This window comes from Paroedura picta, chromosome 6 (genome assembly GCF_049243985.1).
Source record: "Paroedura picta isolate Pp20150507F chromosome 6, Ppicta_v3.0, whole genome shotgun sequence".
Lineage (NCBI taxonomy): Eukaryota > Metazoa > Chordata > Lepidosauria > Squamata > Gekkonidae > Paroedura > Paroedura picta.
The window spans coordinates 22,537,663-22,556,515 of NC_135374.1; the positions used below are offsets into that span (position 1 = coordinate 22,537,663).

Below are 18,853 nucleotides of genomic sequence, written 5' to 3' on the forward strand. Positions count from 1 at the left end.
GAGGAATGGGAGCGAGTTTGGACCAAAATTCCTAAACAAACTAACAGCCAAATTTTAAGGGAAAATTGGTATAAGATGTTTTATAGATGGTATATTACTCCAAAGGTCATTGCAAAAATCTCAGATAGGTTTGATAATAAATGTTGGAAATGTCATAAAGCAGTAGGTTCTTTTTATCACATGTGGTGGAATTGTGAAAAAGCAAAAAAGTATTGGGTTAAAATACATATGGTGTTACAGGAAATATTTAAAATGCGATACCCAATGAAGCCTGAATCTATGCTGCTAAGCTTCCACCCAAGTGCTTTACCTACTTCTTCTAGAATCTTCTTCTTCCATGCAACTACGGCGGCACGGTTGGTGTGGGCGAAGCACTGGAAGGCGACTGAGACTCCAACTATTTCTACATGGCTTGATAAATTAGCGGACTTAGCAAAAATGGCAAGACTCACCAACATGGTTAAGAAGAGATCTCCGAAAGAATATGATGAACAGTGGAGTGATTATTTGGACTTTCTTAAGAAAGACAGCAGTAACTGTTAGAGTAGGACCAATATGTAATGGGAACTGACTATATATCTCTTGAGATAATATCAGACTACATCAAGTATGATATACGTGTATTGATGACACTTATCAGCTGGTCGCTTTTTCTGTTTTTTGCTTTTCTGTTTTTGTTTTTTGCTTTTCTGTAAATGCTTTTTATAAGAACAAATAACAATAAAAACTGAATTAAAAAAAAAAAAAAAAAAAGATCCCAAGATATTTCTACAGTGATCCAAGATATAGTAGTGGATATAATCAACTAGAAGCACTGCCTGTTGGGAGATGTACTATGGTAAGACAAAATATAGAAAGCAGAAAGAAACAGCTTTGGCTTAAGTCTCTCTTGTGGCTTTAACACCTACAATAAACCTAGTTTGCAATTTAGATTATACTAATTTGCTTGCCAGGCTGGCCAAACTGTAGCTCTCCAAATGTCCATGGACTACAATTCCATCAGGGGTTCATGGGAATTGTAGTCCATGGACATCTGGAGAGGCACAGTTTGGCCACCCTGACTGGCCAAGAAAAACAGAGTCCTGCACAAACTGCAACACCCCTCTGAATCTGCACAATATGTGAGGCAATTACACATGACAGACAGGCCCATTACTGAGCTTCTAATCACAAAAGAACACTTGGTGTTCTTGAAGACCACTGATCTAGAAGAACACCCCCCACACACACACACACACACCAATCTATCCTATCATTCGAGAAAGAAGCAAATTACTGGATGCGAGCTGTGCTGTTTTGCTCTAGTAGATTAATCATCCTGAACGCAAGCAAATTGGTGACTCTGTGTTAATTGGGCTGTGCTGTTTCTGTTGTCTACAAATGGCAGAAAACAGATAAAATCTATGCCTTGATTCAATGTAGGTCTTCACCGGAGCACATATTCACATGGTTCGTTATCCTGAAATAACACCCCCCCCCTTTAACTCACTCCAGTCACTGATCTGTTTACGCAACTTACAAATTAATCAGAAGCTGAAGCAAGAAAAAAGAGAGAGGAGGAGTCAGCCTGGATAATGAAGAATTCTAGACCTGCTTCCATCACATTATTGCAAAACACACCATGGCTGCGATCTCAAATATAGCTTGCACATTTGTAGCCCCTTGGTCCAAGTGGAATCAGTCAAAGTCCTGTCATTTGTAAAGAAACTATTGTATTGGTTTTACATGCACACGTACAAAAGCATTTAAACAGACTAAACCCGAGGGTCCCCAGCTCCAGGTTGGGATATTACTAGAGCATGGAGTCACAACCAGGGATCCATGGACCCCTGGGCGTCTGCAGGAGCTCCAGAGGGGGTCTGTGGGCTTTCCCCTCCTGCCTTAATGGACTTGGCCACAAGTTAGGGAACTGGCTGCCAAAATCAAAAGGACCTGCCCAGGAGGGCCGCGGATGGTGCCCACAGTGTTGCATGGAATGCGGGAGTAGGGTTCGGAGCGTCGGTGTCTAAAGTGGCCATTCCCACCCAAAGCAGCCAGCGCCCTGGCACGGGGGGAGGCACAGGCACTGGCGCACCAGTTGGTGCACACACAAAGGCACAGAGCACATATGTGCCTACCAGCATGCCAGCACCCATGCCTCCCCTCCCCCCACGCTGCGGCACTGGCTGCTTCAGCTGGGAATGGCCACTTTGGATGCCAAAGCCCCCAACCCTACTCCTGCATTCCCTGCAATACCATGGGCACCATCCGCAGCCCTCCTGGACGGGCCCTTTTGAGTCTCAAAACAGCTTAGAATCGCCTTCCCTTTCCTCTCCCCACAACAGACACCCTGTGAGGTAGGGGAGGCTGAGAGAGCCCGGTCAGAACAGCTTTATCAGTGCTGTGGTGAGCCCAAGGTCACCCAGCTGACTGCATGTGGAGGAGGAGAGGAGAATCAAACCCAGCTCACCAGGTTAGAAGTCCATGTTCCTAGCCACCACACCAAGGGCCACAAGAGACAAACACTGACACATCCCTTCCTGCCCACTCACTCACAATCGGCCTAAATCGACCCATTCAAGTCACTTAAACAGGGATGGCCCTAAGATTTTGTGATGTTACACTACTACCACAATTTTCATAGCCATCCTAAATCAGTTTCTGGTGCAGTAAATCACTGGACAATATCATCAGAAGTTAATTTTGCAGTTAATCTGCCCTTCTTGCTGGCGTCTTTGTTCTGTGAGCAATTTAATTTGTTCTCTTCTCTATTCTTCCCACATTTCTTAAGCAAGCTATTTGTTCCAGAATTTCAAAGTGCAATGATACATCTGTAAGAAGTTACAGAACTCTGCCATGCAAACCCGACCTCACATTAAAATTACACAGAAAACCCTTCTAAGATGCAAAGCAATTACTTTTTGAAGTTACTCCCACTCAGTATTTGAAATGTAAAAGTAAGGAACCTTCATTTCATGCCATATAATAGGTCCCAAAACTATTTTAAGCACCAGACATTGTGATGTAGGCTGATAGGGAAAGGATACAGGCAAGCTAAGAAGAAATTAACAGTACATAGTTCTGAAATGGAATAATTACTCCTTTACTCAATGAATAGTCAGATTCTGAGGGCATTTCCGCACATTAGTAAAAACAGCTGAATGGCAAAAGCGCTTGATTATATCTCGTTTTCCCAGCCCCTCCTCACCTTTGTCTGCCACCCTTTTGCGCGCCTCATCCTCCACAACTGCTGCTGGAAATGGCAGAGAAGCTGAAATTCCCATTATACCCAAAGGCTACATTGACTTTAATGAGTGCCGAAGCCAAATCGGCCAGATCGGGCCCTTAGTGATTCATGAGTCCTTTGATTTGGGGTGGGGAAATTGTTTCTGATGGGGTGGGGAGAAAACTTTGTGGCACAACAAAGAGAAACATTTTCTTTCATTTCTGGCATTGCCTATACGTCTGCCTATTCGTTGCTCCAGGAAGTTAGCCATTTTTTCAAAGAAATTCCTGGTCCTGGGTGAGGGAGGCAGGTGTGGGTCAATACAGAGGACTGTAGCACGTTTGAGCCTCCGTACCTTCCCTCTGCTGGTTGCCTGCTGGTTGCTCCCCCTTAGCTAGTGCTAAATAGGTTGGAGAATCCACTTTATGAGATTCCCCAACTCGCACTTTAAAAAGATGCAGCCAGCTGGTTACTGCCCAGATGCTGGATGTGGACGACGTCATGCAAAGTGGACAGAATATAACGCCTACATTAGGTAAGCATTTCAATATATTTATTGCATGCAGAAAGGCCCTGAGTAGTGATTAAGACTGTATAAGCCTGCAAGACTTCAGAGATTTCCGAAGAGATACTTTACCTCTTGTCCTGTTGAAGGGTAAGCCAAAGCAAAGCAATAGCAGAAAAAATAACAAGGAGTTCTAAAATAGTGCAGAGGCACCAAGCAAAGATATTAAAAGTTACTTCAAGAATAGATCTTAACGGGCTATGAGTTCAACAGGCAAAAGGAAGGATACCAATTTCTACAACACGCAAACCCTAACAATCACTCTGTCAACTACATTTGCTGCTCCAAGGTTTATGCTGTGATGCTAAGCAGAGTCACACCTTTATAAGCCCGGTGTCTTCAAAGGATTCTGAAGACCACAACTCTGTTTAGGATAGCACTGCCAGCCATCTGTAGGTCTTTTGTGCTTCAGTGGTAAAGCATCTGCTTTGCATGCAGAAGGTCCCAGATTCAATCCCTGGCATTTCCAGTGGAAAGCCAACAGACAATGCCAATGCCTGGAACCAGAGTGCCACTGCCAGTCAGAGCAGACAATGCTGGCTTTAATAGCCCAGTGTTTATGGCAGCTGTATGTGTTCCAGCAAACAACTCTTCCTTTATGCCTCAAACTGTCTCCCTAAACATCTGCATTCTGCTGCTTAATTCTCTCCCTTCCTTCTCAGAACACATCCCCTTTACAAAGGCTTATTCCGTCCACCTTTAGAACTCAGCCTAAAGATCTGGGACTAAATGTGCTTGCATTTAGTCTCAGTCACTCTTCATGCTTCCTTCCCACACTCCATCTAAACTGAGATAGCAAAGATCTCTCTGGCAGGGACAGGCCTTTTACTTTGTAAAAGATTAGAAAGCATTTTTAACTGTGCGCCGCTGAGCAATGCATTCCTAGTGTCCCAGTGATTCAAAGAAGAAAGCATTTATTGCTCGAAATCAAAATGTTATCATCACGCGGTCTCAGACTCCACAAGTTGTGGGGAGAGTTTGAAGATATAAAAATAGGGGATAAGATAAAGTTGTCGGCCACAAGGTGGAGCTTTTGCAAAGATTTTACTGCAAGGATGCATTTTTGAACATCAGAACTAAATCTGAGTCCACTGGAACCTTTTAAGATCCAGGAGGTTTTACACAAGGTATAAGCTTTCGTGTGCATGCACACTTTCTTTAGATACGGTGAAAAATAATGTCCTCAACCATTACATTTAGGAAGGGGGGGGGCAGTTGCCAGGAAGGGTTGGTTAGTCAAGATGGGCGATTATAGCTGAGATTAGATGCAGTTGATGAGATCTGCAAATGGCAATAAATTACGATACAAGAGTTAACAAACAGATGTGAGAATGTAGTGGTGTAGTGGTTAGGAGTGCAGACTTCTAATCTGGCATGCTGGGTTCGATTCTGCGCTCCCCCACATGCAACCAGCTGGGTGACCTTGGGCTCACCATGGCACTGATAAAACTGTTCTGACCGAGCAGGAATATCAGGGCTCTCTCAGCCTCACCCACCCCACAGGGTGTCTGTTGTGGGGAGAGGAATGGGAAGGTGACTGTAAGCCGCTTTGAGCCTCCTTCGGGTAGGGAAAAGCGGCATATAAGAACCAACTCTTCTTCTTCTAAGTGAGAACTGGGAGGTTTAGCACCTATAGATGCAAATTCCTTCAGATGCATTGAAACAGATTCTTCAAATGTCACATATAGGTGAAGGGATTAATTGCCCGAAGGGCTAATTAGAGTCAAGATGTACAAGTCACTTGGTGATAAATACAGTTACGTTTGAGATTACACATTTGGTAAGACTTGTGAATAGCAGCAAACTGGCACACAAATAATAAAGAAAAGAATAAAACAGCATAGAATCACAGAGCTGGAAGGAGTCATACAGGCCATCTAGTTCAACCCCCCTCAACTCAATGTCGGATCAGCCTAGAACACCCATCTGTCCAGCCACTGCTTAAAGACCGCCAGTGGGAGAGGGGGGCTCACCACCTCCTTAGGCAATCTAATCCACTGCTGAACTACTCTGATTGTTAGGTCCAGTGATTGTGCCATTGGAGTGTATGTGGCACCTACGCCATCTAAAGGGACCCCATAGATGTTGCCTCAATCAAATGCCTGGCAGAAGAGCTCCTTTTTGCAGGCCCTGAGGGGAAGCTGTGGTGCAATTTTGAGGACCTTTCCGCATGCCATAAATATAGTGAAATGCTGACCTGCTGAAGACTAGAGGAGAGCAACCAGCAGGCCAAACACTAAAGAACTGTATGGAGGCGAAGAAGCGCTATCTCTGCCTCCAATGTCCCACCCTCGCACCTACCTCCCTTTCCCTTCTCCTGGGGATGATTTTTTTTAAGCAAACTGCCTAAAGCAACAAATAGGTGTACAAGCATGCAGGCAAAGCAAAAAAAAAAAAAAAGTTTTCCCAAGTAGTCAGACAAAGCATGGCTCTCTAAAGTCCCCCCCCCCCAAAAAAATCAGGAATGAGATTTTTTTTTCAGTATCAAGACTCTTGAGTTCATAATGGGTTGCATTCAAGAATCACTATGCATCTATGATTAGATGCATATACGTTTCAACGAAGAAGGTTTTTAAAAAAATAGCGGGCATCACGGGCCCTTTAAAAGGTTGAGAAAGGGGATTGGTTGCCTGGCTTGATTGACAGGCAGAAAAGTGTCCTGCGTAAAGTGTGTTGATCTTTTCCGCCATTTCAAGCAGGTATGCAGAGTGCAAGAAATGCAAAAAGGCAGCAGATGGAAGTGAGACTGGCAGAACATGAGGAATGCCCAGAGGCACAATTATTTTTAGTGCTACGCCATTAAGCTGGCATAACGCTATTTTTTAAGTTGTGCAGAAAAGCTCTGAGTGTTTAGGCTTTACTGAATATTTTCTTTTGCAGTTCAACCTACCTCTTGTTGTTTCTTCCGGTTGTCTGTTAGTATGTATTAGTGCTTGTGTTCTGAAGGCCTCTCCATTGCATTAGTGGTCTGCAGTCAGTTACTGTCTTTTTGCAAAATCCTTTCAAAGTAGAGTCATTGAAAGCAAGAATGGATTGGGTTATTTCCTGAACTCTGCCAACAATGGAAGGGGAAGAAATCACCCTTCCTCCCCTTTCCATTAGCAGAGGAAGGAGCAGGTGGTTTTGTGCCTGTGAGGGAGATTTAGGGGTCTCCCTCTCTCCCCTCTTGTGAGGTAAGCCAGACTCAGGCTGCTCCTCCGGAGATCTCACCACAAGCAGAGAGCTAATAAAACACACCAGAGCCAAATGTTTGGGGAAAAGGTGTTATTAAAAGATATTTTAAAGCTACAGCAAGCTGGAGTGACAATACAAGTACACTGTGTGACAAAGATTATAGGGAAAATGAACCCGTACTGGTTTCATCTCCCCCTACAGCTGGGAGACAAGTGAGTTCCAGGCCAGTCAAATTTCTCTTAGAAAATGCCTTACCCAAAGCAGAGTCCTTACCCAAGGCAGAGTCCTTGCAGATGGAGGTCAGGACTTGCAATAAGGCTGCTCTCCCAAAAAACTATCCCCATTTATTTGTTTTTGATGTGCCAGAGCCGGGGCAATTGATGAGGCAATTCTGACCAACTGGTCTCAATAACATTGCGTGTACGGAGGCCAGGCAATCTTTATGTTATCAAATCAGCTGAGGATGGCTTGAAGATATATGGCGGGGAGTATATATGTGTGTGTCAGGGTGTAGCCACCTTTCCTGATCCATGCTGTGTTTGCGTGAGAGACAAACACCAGCCTGTCTTTTCTTGCATGCCCAGGGAAATGCTGATTACCACTTTGGGGTCAGAAGGCAAATTTCCTCCAGGTCAGGCTGGCCAGGGATTCTGTTTTTTTTTGGGGGGGTGGGGGGCATCATCTGGGCATAGAATTGGGGACATTATGTGTGGGCAGGTAGTTGTGAGTTTTCTGCATTCTGTAGGGGGTTGGATTAGATAACCGTGGAGGTCCCTTCCAACACTATGATTCTAATTGGCAGGGACAAGGAGGGCTCATCGTGAATGCATGCTTTCCATGGATGGATCTTTGCCACTCAAATGCTACAATATTATAAGAAACTGTACAACCGGGATTTTTTTTTTAAAAAAGAAGAGCTTAACTGAAAACAGAAGCAATGCATCTGTTTACACAGCGGTAAAAATTGCCACTTCCAGAATAGTCCCTCAGTGATACATTTGTATGAACTCTACATTACCTTAATGCAGTCAAGTGACAAAGACATTGTGAGGTTAACCAGACAAAAGCCTTTGCTGGCCATGGCTCCTAGATGGGAAGTCAGATGATAAATGGGAATTGGACTACTAATAAATCTGAATTCTTCCCCAAAGAAACACTAACTAAACATCTTAAATTCAGTTGGGTAGCTGTGTTGGTCTGAAGCAACAAGGTTGCTGCTGCAGTCAAGCTTTGAATATTTAAAAAACTACGAATTGGAAAGAAATGCTAAGATGAGCCCAACTCTGTGTCCATGTAGAATCTCATAGGGAAGGATTCAAATATTCTACTCCCCTCTACCCCACATAACACTTGGAAGCAGTAGTCCTTGCTGACTATACAATACAGCCTTGACAACAGTACTGTGAGAAGGAATTAGATGAATATTGTGTAAGAGTGTAAGAAATTATGGGTTGTGTCCAGCAATTCCCTCCTGCCAAGCTGGATCCAATGACTCCCTTACACTAAGTCCTTTGATAATTTCTTCCAATGTGTGTGTGGAGGGTGGGGAGATTAAATGGAAGGGAATAATTGGATCCAACTTGGCAGAAGGGAAATGCTGGATACAAACCAATGTTGAATATTATGGAACTAGGTATCTGTCAGATAAATTACACCCATAATTTAAAAGATGGGAATGGAACAGTGCTTAACAGAAACCATGATGGAGAAATGTGGTGCAGATAATAACTAAAATTAATTGCCCTTGTCCTCTTTCCTTTTTCATGGTTACTGCTTTAGCTTTCAATGGCTCAACAGTAGCCTTTAAAATAAACTACTCTACTGTACTGTTGAAGATGGATAAGTTCTCAGTCCTAATAGCTCTTATTAGCTGAAAAAGACACAGTGCTTTAGACCCAGGCATGGCTCATTTTTAAAAATTGGCTACAAGTTTGTATTATGTTCCAACTGCTGTCAGGCAGACAGAATCACATTATCTTTTTCACCCATTTCATATCAAGCTTGATGACATAAGAGCCAAGAAGCTTCAAGACTGTACCGACATCCATCATTAGGAACAGGAAATGTTTAAGAACAGGAAATGACAAAACGGGAAGTATTTATTGCTAGTTTCCTTGCAACCAGTTACAGCAAGGCAACAGCCAGCATTTAGAGACAATCAACCTTGAATATGGCTAATTCTCACACAGTAAGTACACAATGAGACTATTTCTATCTCAGCATTCTGTGCCCACCACCTGCCTCTGTTAAAGACTGCAGAACTCAGTCTGCTCAGAACTTATAGTATTTTTTTAACATCTCTACCTGGAAAAATCCGTCAAATATAGGTTAAATCATATTGAGAGGAGAACTCTTGTAGTATGTGGAGGTAGTACCTAGGAATACTAGTCCCTGGTAAGACCTGGAAACTCCCGGTTTTACAGCTCTTCCTCAGGCAACAGAGATCAGTTCCCCTGGATAAAATGGCTGCTTTGGAGGGTGGACTCCACAGCATCATATTCCACCGAGGTCCCTTTCCACCCCATATCCTGCCTACTCCACCCCCAAATTCCCCAGTTATTTCCCAATCCACAGCTGGTAGCCCTAAGACCGTTTATGCACTGAGAACTTCACTGCTCCAGCTCTCGTGAAGGAGCACAAATCGGAGGCAGATGAGGTGCCCTGGGCCAAATGCTCCCCCATGTGGGTGCAGGAAGAGGTGGGGCAATCTGCCACGACTAAAACTCCAGCCTGCAGCCCAGCATGAAACCTCCAGTGCGTAAACGGTCTAAGAGATGCTCCCAGCAACACAACAAAATCCTTGACATCACACACATACATAAAAATGCGGTCCCGTTTAATCTTATAGAATGCCGACGTGATTGTTCTTTTATTCTGATAAATCATAAATTCAACAAAGGATAGTCAGAAAATAATACCCAACAGCATCTAACTTGCTTTACATTAAATTGCAAGGGGCTACAGCTCAAAAGCCCCTGACCCAAGTTCAAATCTATATCCCTTCTTAATTAGAATAAACCACAGGCAGCAAGAAATGCCCTTGTAAATTACCTTCTAGGTAAAGATGAGCTAAATGGGGGTGGAAAGGGAAAAGTTCCTGGAAAAACTTTCAGAGCCACTCATAGAAACAGAAAAAGGCCAGCAGCACACAGAACCTGTGCTTCCAAATTACATAGTGTCTATTATTGTCTCTATACCCTGATCAGGATAGCCTAGGCTAGCCTAATCTAATCAGAAGCAGTGTTGATCCTGGCCACCATTATTTAGATGGGAGACCTCCAAGGAATACTAAAGTCATGATGCAGGGATTCCCAACCAGGATTCCAGGAAACCCTGGGGTTATGCAAGAGCTCCCCAGGGGATACATGGCTTTCCCCAGAAGTTTGGATGGCCACTGACATCACTAGATGTCACTGGAGCCCACTTCCCTTGTTGCTCTACAGGCATCTTTCTCCACAATGGAAGCGGTAAATAACTGATTGATTGGCTGGTCTTGCATCTTACTTCCACACCCACTTCTCTGAAGGACCATGTCACCACTTCCAGGGTTCCTTGAAGTCTGAAAAATATTTCAGGGCTTCCCCCATAGTCAAAATGTTGAAAAAAGGCTGTTAGAGGAAAAATTGAACATGGGAGCTCCCTGATTCATTGCTCAGCCTAGAGACTCTTTTCAGCTCTATGCATTTCCTGATGTAGATAATACGTATAATACATTTGAAATTAATTTTTCTCTTCTCTTAACGGTTCAGCATAGTAAATCTTATTGTCTTCCTAAAGCAGTTATTAGCAATATGGTGCTCATGCTCAGCAAAATTAAAGCTGCCACAGAAAGTGACCCCATTAATATCCTTTGACAAAGAGTAAATAGGAATAGAGGAAATAATGAGTTTGAAATGCTAAAAGGGTTCAAAATGTCAATTAGCTAACCATTTACAAATATGTCAATTAACTAACCATTTACAAACAGAACGTTAATGGAAAGAGATCAACTTTTTTCTGCTGGCCTGCATAAAGAGGAAGCTATGTGACAAATCTATTCAATATTTGTTTATTTAAGTACTCTCTCCGCTGCATGGGAACTGTACATTGATTATCTGGATACAGTTAAAGGGAAAGCCATGCTACTCAGGAGAGAACACCCCAAGCACTATTGCAAAGACATGGTCCTCCTCTTTTGTTATCCTTTTCTGAATTTTCTATTCATGCATTCACACACAATTGAAACGGGCCAACTGCAGATTTTTAAAATGTCCCCAAACCGCTCAGATGAGACCAGAACTCTGAGGTAAGGATCAGATTTGCTTTCTTCTTTTTCTCTTTCCCCAGTGTGACGCCGTGGTTAGAGTGTCAGACTACCAGTCTCTAGGAGACTCAGTTTTGAATCCCCAGGTGTACCATGGAAGCCTGTTGGGTCACTCTGGGTTAGACACAGCATCTCAGCCTAACCTACCACAGAGGATTGTGGTGAGGACAAAATGGAGCTGAGGAGAACCTCTCTGCCCCCCCCCCCCGGGAAAGACAAGTGAGATATAAATACAGTAAAATAAAAATAAGATCATAAAACCTAATACCCACTATTTAACATCGTTGTTGTTGTTAGTTGCGAAGTCATGTCCAACCCATCGCGACCCCATGGACAATGATCCTCCAGGCCTTCCTGTCCTCTACCATTTCCCGGAGTCCATTTAAGCTCGCACCGACTGCTTCAGTGACTCCATCCAGCCACCTCATTATCTGTCATCCCTTTCTTCTTTTGCCCTCAATCGGTCCCAGCACTAGGCTCTTCTCCAGGGAAACCTGTGAAATATTTTTAAGACTTCAAGAAACCCCAGAAGTGGCTCTATCATGAAGAATATGGTTGGGAAGCATAGCTGTATACATGCCCATCTGGGGCCCCTCCTCTTCCTGCCCCCTCAAGGACCATCATAGGCCATGGGGGGGCAGGCTGATATATATGGTCATATTACCCAATAAATGTTTAACAATTAAAAAAATATATATTATATTAAAAATTCTCACCCATTCAGAAAACCCTTCTAGGGCTGTCACGAAACCTCAGGATTTCACGGAACCCTGGTTGAGAAAGACTGGTGTAGAGTGTACGCTTGACTTCTTGAAATATGTACATGAAGTAATTTTCATGCTACATTCAACACTTATACAGCTGAAACCTTCAACTTATCAATGAGGAAGGAGATTACTTGAAATCCTTATGTGGCATGTGAAAGCCAGGCTGTGTTATTAATTTCATTCAGGGAAATTCTTGGCCCAACCTACGCCAACTGCAGCCCAACAACAACCTTCATTCTATTTTCCATGAAGAGTATTTTTCTTGTTTCAAAAGATGAAAACCCTCCTGGATGGAATCTCACAAAAGCCCATAGAGTGATGGAGTAGGTAGAAATAGGTTGGTTCAGAGCATTGCCCACATCTCTAGGTATTGCTAACTTTAGATTCTACACCTCTTTCATTTTGATGGTCATATTATGTTTCACTTTATTTAAACTGAATGATGACCAGACCATTGCTTGTTTGTCTCCCAACCAAAATTCAATCTATCTAATAATAAACTGGCTACTGCCCATGCTGGTGGTAAGAACAGCAAAATTCAGGCCACCCACAGTCAAAGCAAGGGCTGTCACACACTCTAGGATTTCCCTACATATGACTTTGTACATTAACAAAAAAAAAACCTTCCTCCAATCACACAATGTGCTCCAGAAGCACAGAATATTGAGAGTCAGGGCAAAACAACAGAAGAGTCAAAGGGGAAATCAACCTATTTACACCCCTCAAAGCTTAAAGATTTTCAGAGTAGAAAACGTGGGGGAGTTAATGAATACAGAGCTTTCTCCTATGATCAACCTTGTTGGGAATATTAAAGGCAAACCTCCTCCATCTTTCCATCTCTTTAAATTCCCTCACATTCAAAACATTTTTTTGTAGCTTACCTTCCACGTGAAGGAGGGGCAGGCTGCCAAGGTGAAGGTAACTTTCTCCGTCACCACGTTGAACGTGACCTGGAACATGGCTAATATTCACATGCTCCTGAGGCCCCAGTGAGAAAAAATCAGGGACATTTCTTCCCCCACGGATATGCAGCCTGGTTCTGCAGTTGGGTTACACCGCACGATGCGTTCTACAGAGCCCTAACCTATTGATCCAAGCTCAAACTTTAAAATGCAGCAAGGGCCTGCTTTTCTCAGGAGCCTTCTTTCTTCCGTGGGTGGGTGTGAGGGAAAGAGGGAGAGAACTAATCAGATTAGCTGGTTTTACCAGTCTGAGTTGAGACTAACAGGTTAGCCAAACAGTTTGCGGAGGGGGGGGGGGAAGGAGCTGAGATCTGGGTAAACAAATAAAATTGTTGCATTTATTCAAGCAGAGGAAACAAGCCTCCTTTGAGAATCGTTCTTTTGTCTCTCCATCTCGATGCTGACAGATCCATGGCACTCATTGTACATTTAGGCATAGTCTTTGGGGAGCTGAGCGTATACAAGCTGGTCTTTAGTTTAACTGCTCTTCAGCGCCACCAAAGCGTACCCAAAATCGACCTTTAATAATGGTTTCTGGGCGTTGCATAGATAAATCTCTCTTATACAGGGAATTAGTACTTCTCTCTCTTGGCAACACACAGGACATATTTCTCTGCCGTATGATCAACTTTGTTTAGTGTTAACAGTATTTGCAGATGGTGAAAATGTATGTGGGAATAATTTGCCAGTACTTAATCTGAGCAGTGATTCCCTCTAGAATATCATTAGAGAACTTGTAGCTGTTCCTTATGGTATCTCAGTATAACACAGCCCTGGGCATGAAACTGAAATGTAAATTCTAGATTTATTTCCTTGGAGACAGCTCCAATGAGACCATTCTGAACCAGCACAGTAATGGGATGAAAGATATATATTGCTAGGTCATAGGCACTGAGGAGCAGAAAGAGGTTTGAGTTAAATTTGGAATTTGCTTTGCTTCATTTGTGTGTTATATACATACACTTTAATGATAGAATGTATAATCAGCAATATCAGCTTCAAGTTAACACTGTTAGGAACTGGTAGTTTAAGGAGGTCCTTTCTGCTCTCAGAGTTAACTCCTGATTTAGTCAGTGGTGGACACACAACAACAAAGTGGGATAGCTGCCTGTAAGCTATACAAAGTGGGATAGCTGCCTGTCAGCTAAACAAAAAACTGTTTTCTTCGTTGTTTTCCTCTGTGATGTCCACATAAATTCTCCGCACCACATCTAAGAATCTAAAGAATTAAGGGTTTTGTTTGTGGTGGGGAGGGGGCTGTTAACATTAAGGCAGCTCCTCAATCAAGCTCTTTTGTTTACTCTTGGGTAGCCATCTTCATGGAGCATCACCCCTCTATCCTTCTCTTATCACCATGGTCACACTTCTTACTGCTAGGTTGAGCCCCACCACTGTGACTCCTTGTGGGTGGGTGACCTCAGTGGGTAGGTAAGCCCAAGGTCCCCTGTAGGGCAGCTAGGCTGCTCGGATCCTGCAGAGTAAGGCTCTTGGTACGATGGCCCAGCAACATGGCACATCCCACACACCTGGACTAGGCCATGGTGGAAACCTAACTCCCCTGTTCATTTACTGGGGAGTCCTATAAACGTGGCAGGGAGCAGGAGTAAGCCAGCAGACAAAAGTGGAAAGCCTGTGATCAAGTCCTCCTTTGGCTTTGCAATCTCATGTAAGATCCACCAGATTGTTTATTGGCCCTTCACACCTTTCTCCCCAGTGGGGAAAACCCTTCTTCTATTTGTTACATTCTATTATTTTCAGTTTTAAAATGCCAGGGGCCAAGTGACTGAACAAATAAATTATCTTTTCTACTTCAAAGTTGCTGCTTAAGAGCATTCCATGACTGACATAAGAGTAAATGTACTGAGTCCTGTAAATGTGGTAGGGGTGGGAATAATCTGCAGCCAAAAGCAAGGAGCCTGATGAAGCTGGGATCTTGTCCTCTGTGATTGACACAAGAATACATGTACTCAAACCAGTGGGGCTACTCTCATATACATCCTGATAACACAGGGGTTGAAGGGCTTGGAAGGATGCTGTCACCTCTCTTCAATGTCTGGCCCTGACTTGGCTGGGGATGCACCACTACCCACCACCCTTACCTGAGTGGCCAGCCCCTTATGGAAGAGCACCTATGAGAATTACTGAGCAGCATACAGCCCAGTACTTTCCTCCCAAACCAGGCATGTGCACACCACACAACCAAAAGCCAGTGAGTTGTGAGGGAGATGTGAGAGGGGCTTGCTGAGACAAAGAACTGTTCAGCCATGTTTCACAAATGCACACATAAGTATGCACTCCTTGCACACTTCCATCTCCTGGGGAGGGATGCAGCAGCAATACCAGAGACAGCAGCAGGTGAGCCCCTTCAATATGGATCTGTGCAACGAGTGAGTGAGTGTGTGTGTGTGAAAGAGAGAGAGAGAGAGAGAGAGAGACAGAGAGACAGAGAGAATGAACCATGGCTGAGCAGCGCTTCTTCCTAGCCAGCCCCTCTTGCATCAATCTAGCTACTTGCTAGGTTTTGTCTGTGCGGCGTGCATGCACCTGGCTCAAGAAGAAAGGACTGAGCAGCACTCTTCCCAGTACTGGGGAACTTTCACAAGCATTCCTCCCACAGGCATTCTTCCCCCCTTGACTCCTGCCTCAGCAGGCACAAGCCTCTGTTCAGCTCCACCATCTTCAGGCATGCCAATCACAGCTGCCCTGAGCCATCCTCGGAGGGCAGTATAGAAACGTAATAATAATAATAATAACACTGCCATTGGGTGGGGCTGCTTTGCGTGATCTACCCCTGTCAAATCCTGGACTCAAAATAGAACTCTCCTCAGGGCTGAGTCAGGCTGCTTCAGAATGACCACGACAGCTTGTTTGGGGAGCAGGAGGGAAGGATGCCAGCCACCACCACTAGCAGTTTGCCTCAGCTTTGCTCACCAAGGAGGATGGAGGTGCTGAGGCGGACTTTTGTGCTATGAACCAGAAACTAAAAGCAGCTTAAAGAATCTCTCCTCACAATTCCATAAAACCACACTCAGCCCTACTCTTACCAACTTGACCAATACGCATGGTGGGAGGGACAAATCCACTGTGATGGTGTTGGATTGGATAACTGTCCTCTGGTAGGCAGGGCAGGCTGGCTGAATGTACAGCAAAGACGGCCTTATGCTTTCCATTTGACTATGGAAAACTAAAAGGGGAGAAGAATGCTCCATAAGCACTCTTAAATACACTGCTGGAAAAGTGGAATTTCTGTGAACAGAGTGCTAAAGGTTGTGGGAAAAAAATCAGCTCTAGTCTTTTATAACATAGATAATGCAACCGAGGAGAGGGACTACATAAAAAATCCAGGAGAAAATGTGTGAGAAAAACCAATTATGCACGCGGCGATCCCAGCGCCGCTTCTGGTTGCACCCCGGTCACCCGGAAGCTGCGCTTTCTTCCGCGTTTTGCTAACGCAGCTTTTTCGGCGGCATGCACCGAAGCTGCGGCTGGTTGCAGCCAGCACTGTGCATTATCAGTGATTTTAGTCGCTGCCATTCCACCCCGAATGTGCGTTATTCCCCCCGTGCATAATGGGTCTAAGTGAAGTAAATCACCAATGCAAAAAAGTCCAGTGTTGTCCAAAGACATAGGACTATCATTCTACAGTACAACAAAGTTTACTTTACAGTACAACAAATGGGATGCTTTAGCTGCTTTTCATATTAAAGTTGATTTAAACTATTCCTTATTCTGATGGACATAAAACTATTGTACCTATGCAAGTATAATATATATATTTCAAACCATAGCAGACTAACCATAGATCATGACTTAAAAAACAGTTATCTGAGCACATCCCATCTTAGAGGTGTGTGCAGCACATGGACACAGCACAAGAAGTTGGACGCACGTGAAGTTGCCCTGTCCTAAGTTAGACTATTTTGGAACTTTAAAGCTAGATAATAGTTCTCTATGGCTGATCTTTGTAAACATAGGCCCAATATGCAGCTAACAGAAGTTGAAGTAGAAGTATTCATCTAGGAAAAACAGAGATAGGGACGGGGGTGGGGGGTAGGGAGACATTTGGGAGAGAGAGTAGCTCCACTGAAGAAAGTGAGAAAAACACATGAGAAGAAAAACTAGATGAGGTAAATTGGAGAGCTGCACTTGGCCACGAGGTAGAGAAGTGAGAAATCAGATGTTGATTTGAATTAACAAGTTAAATGTTATTCATTTACTTCAGGCCTGCCTTTTCTGCAGAGAGTCAATGTGAATTTTAAAATTAAAAACAAAAAACAATAATTCAGTACAATAACAAAACTGCCTGCATATTTCCACAAACTATCTTTCACTGCAAGCTTATAGCACAGATATAATTCTTTAAAGCAGAAAACAGCCACTGTTCTTGTTAGGAAATAAAGCTTTTAAAAACAATATTTTCAGTATGAGCTACTAAGCTTCAAGTCTGAAAGACAATTTTATTCATTTGTCTTCCTGTGCCAATTAAAGAGAGACCAGTATATCAAGCATCCTTATACACATGCATACAAACAGGTTTATTAGCCATGACCATGTTCTGTTTTTAGAACTGGAATGCAACTGCTTTAATATTTTATGCCAATTAAAGAGAGTGTAATAGAAGCAACCAGTAAAATATAACATTGACAATATGCATCACAAGCTATATATTCCAGCCTGCAAGCATGATAAAAGAGGATGCTACATACAACCTCAATTCTTTAAATATACTTTCTTGATTGATAGAAAATCACTGTAGTGGAAATATATCTGTTTGAAGCACTGTTAACAGTTCTCAAAAAATTGCACCAGACTAAGTGGAAATCCTCCCCCCCCCCGCAATATTTCAGTTTGATAAAGACAGCAATTGTACAGACTGAAATACTTCTAAGCTGAGCAACCTGTGCCTTGTATTGTGTCAGTCTAGCAAGCTCTGCTCCCACATATTAATCCACTTAGGTTGCTTGATAAAAGCAGAACTCTTCAAGCAGCTGGCCAGGGTTTGAACTACCAACCCACAAACTGTGCCTTGGTGAGTTGCCAAGACCTAATACTCTCTAGGTGCTCTTTCTCTCTGCAGAGTCTCAGGCTTACTGTTGCCCCACCCCCACCAGACAGGGATATAAAAACTTCCAGGTCAGACGGAGTTCATATCACTCTGGTACTGAAGGATCTGCATTTGCTACTCTCAAAGATCTGTGTTGGCTGCTATGGGTACCATGTTGGAGACCCCAATAAATTGGCTAAGAGATGATCCCTAAGTACCTTATAAAGTTTCTTTATATGTACTGAGAGGTATGAAAATCTAAGCGAAATTCAGATTCCACCTGGCAGCAAAATGCCATAGATTTGGCATGTTTTTTTTAATATTATTTTGTCTACTGTGCCCAGCCCTGCCCCTGTGGCATACTCCTTTATCCCAGCCTGAAGGCCGGAGGAGAACAGGGCACTTGGCCTTGGGCAGAGGCCAGGTGCAGGGAGAGGACAAACAGGCATGGTGGCAGGGGGGGAGAGTGGTGGCAGAATAGCAAGTGGGTTTGCCCTGGTCAGCCACCACCTCTGCTGTTGTCTTCCACCCTGCTCAGGCTTCAGTCACTGCTCCCTCAGCTGCCTGCCCTGTGGCTGGCTCCTTTCACATCTACTGGAGCACTCCCTCTTTCCCCTGTATGTCCATCACAGGTGGGGGTGGAACAAATGTCCATTATCATTTCTGTTACAGGGAGTGTGCCAGTAGATGTGTTTCCACATCAATAAAATGTTCTGTTGACAAAAATGGATTTGGTACAGGTACTGCCCAGCAGAAGGAAATCCAAATTATAGTGCTCTCAAAATCCTTAAATTCTCAGGACACATCCAAAACGCTAAGAAGGTGCTGATGGG

General features: G+C 43.7%; 1 protein-coding gene across 2 annotated transcripts in view; it reads right to left on the reverse strand.

Annotated features, from left to right (window-relative positions):
* Positions 1-13,000, reverse strand: part of SPATA13 (spermatogenesis associated 13) — a 159,993-nt gene extending 146,993 nt beyond the window's left edge. Inside the window, exon 1 of one of the 2 annotated variants that reach the window (XM_077341714.1) lies at positions 12,896-13,000. In XM_077341714.1, the coding sequence (XP_077197829.1) occupies positions 12,896-12,973 (78 nt within the window). In that variant the 5' untranslated portion in view covers positions 12,974-13,000. The remainder of the gene's footprint in view (positions 1-12,895) is intronic. The other variant, XM_077341704.1, reaches the window with a different exon arrangement.
* Positions 13,001-18,853: the final 5,853 nt, after the last annotated feature.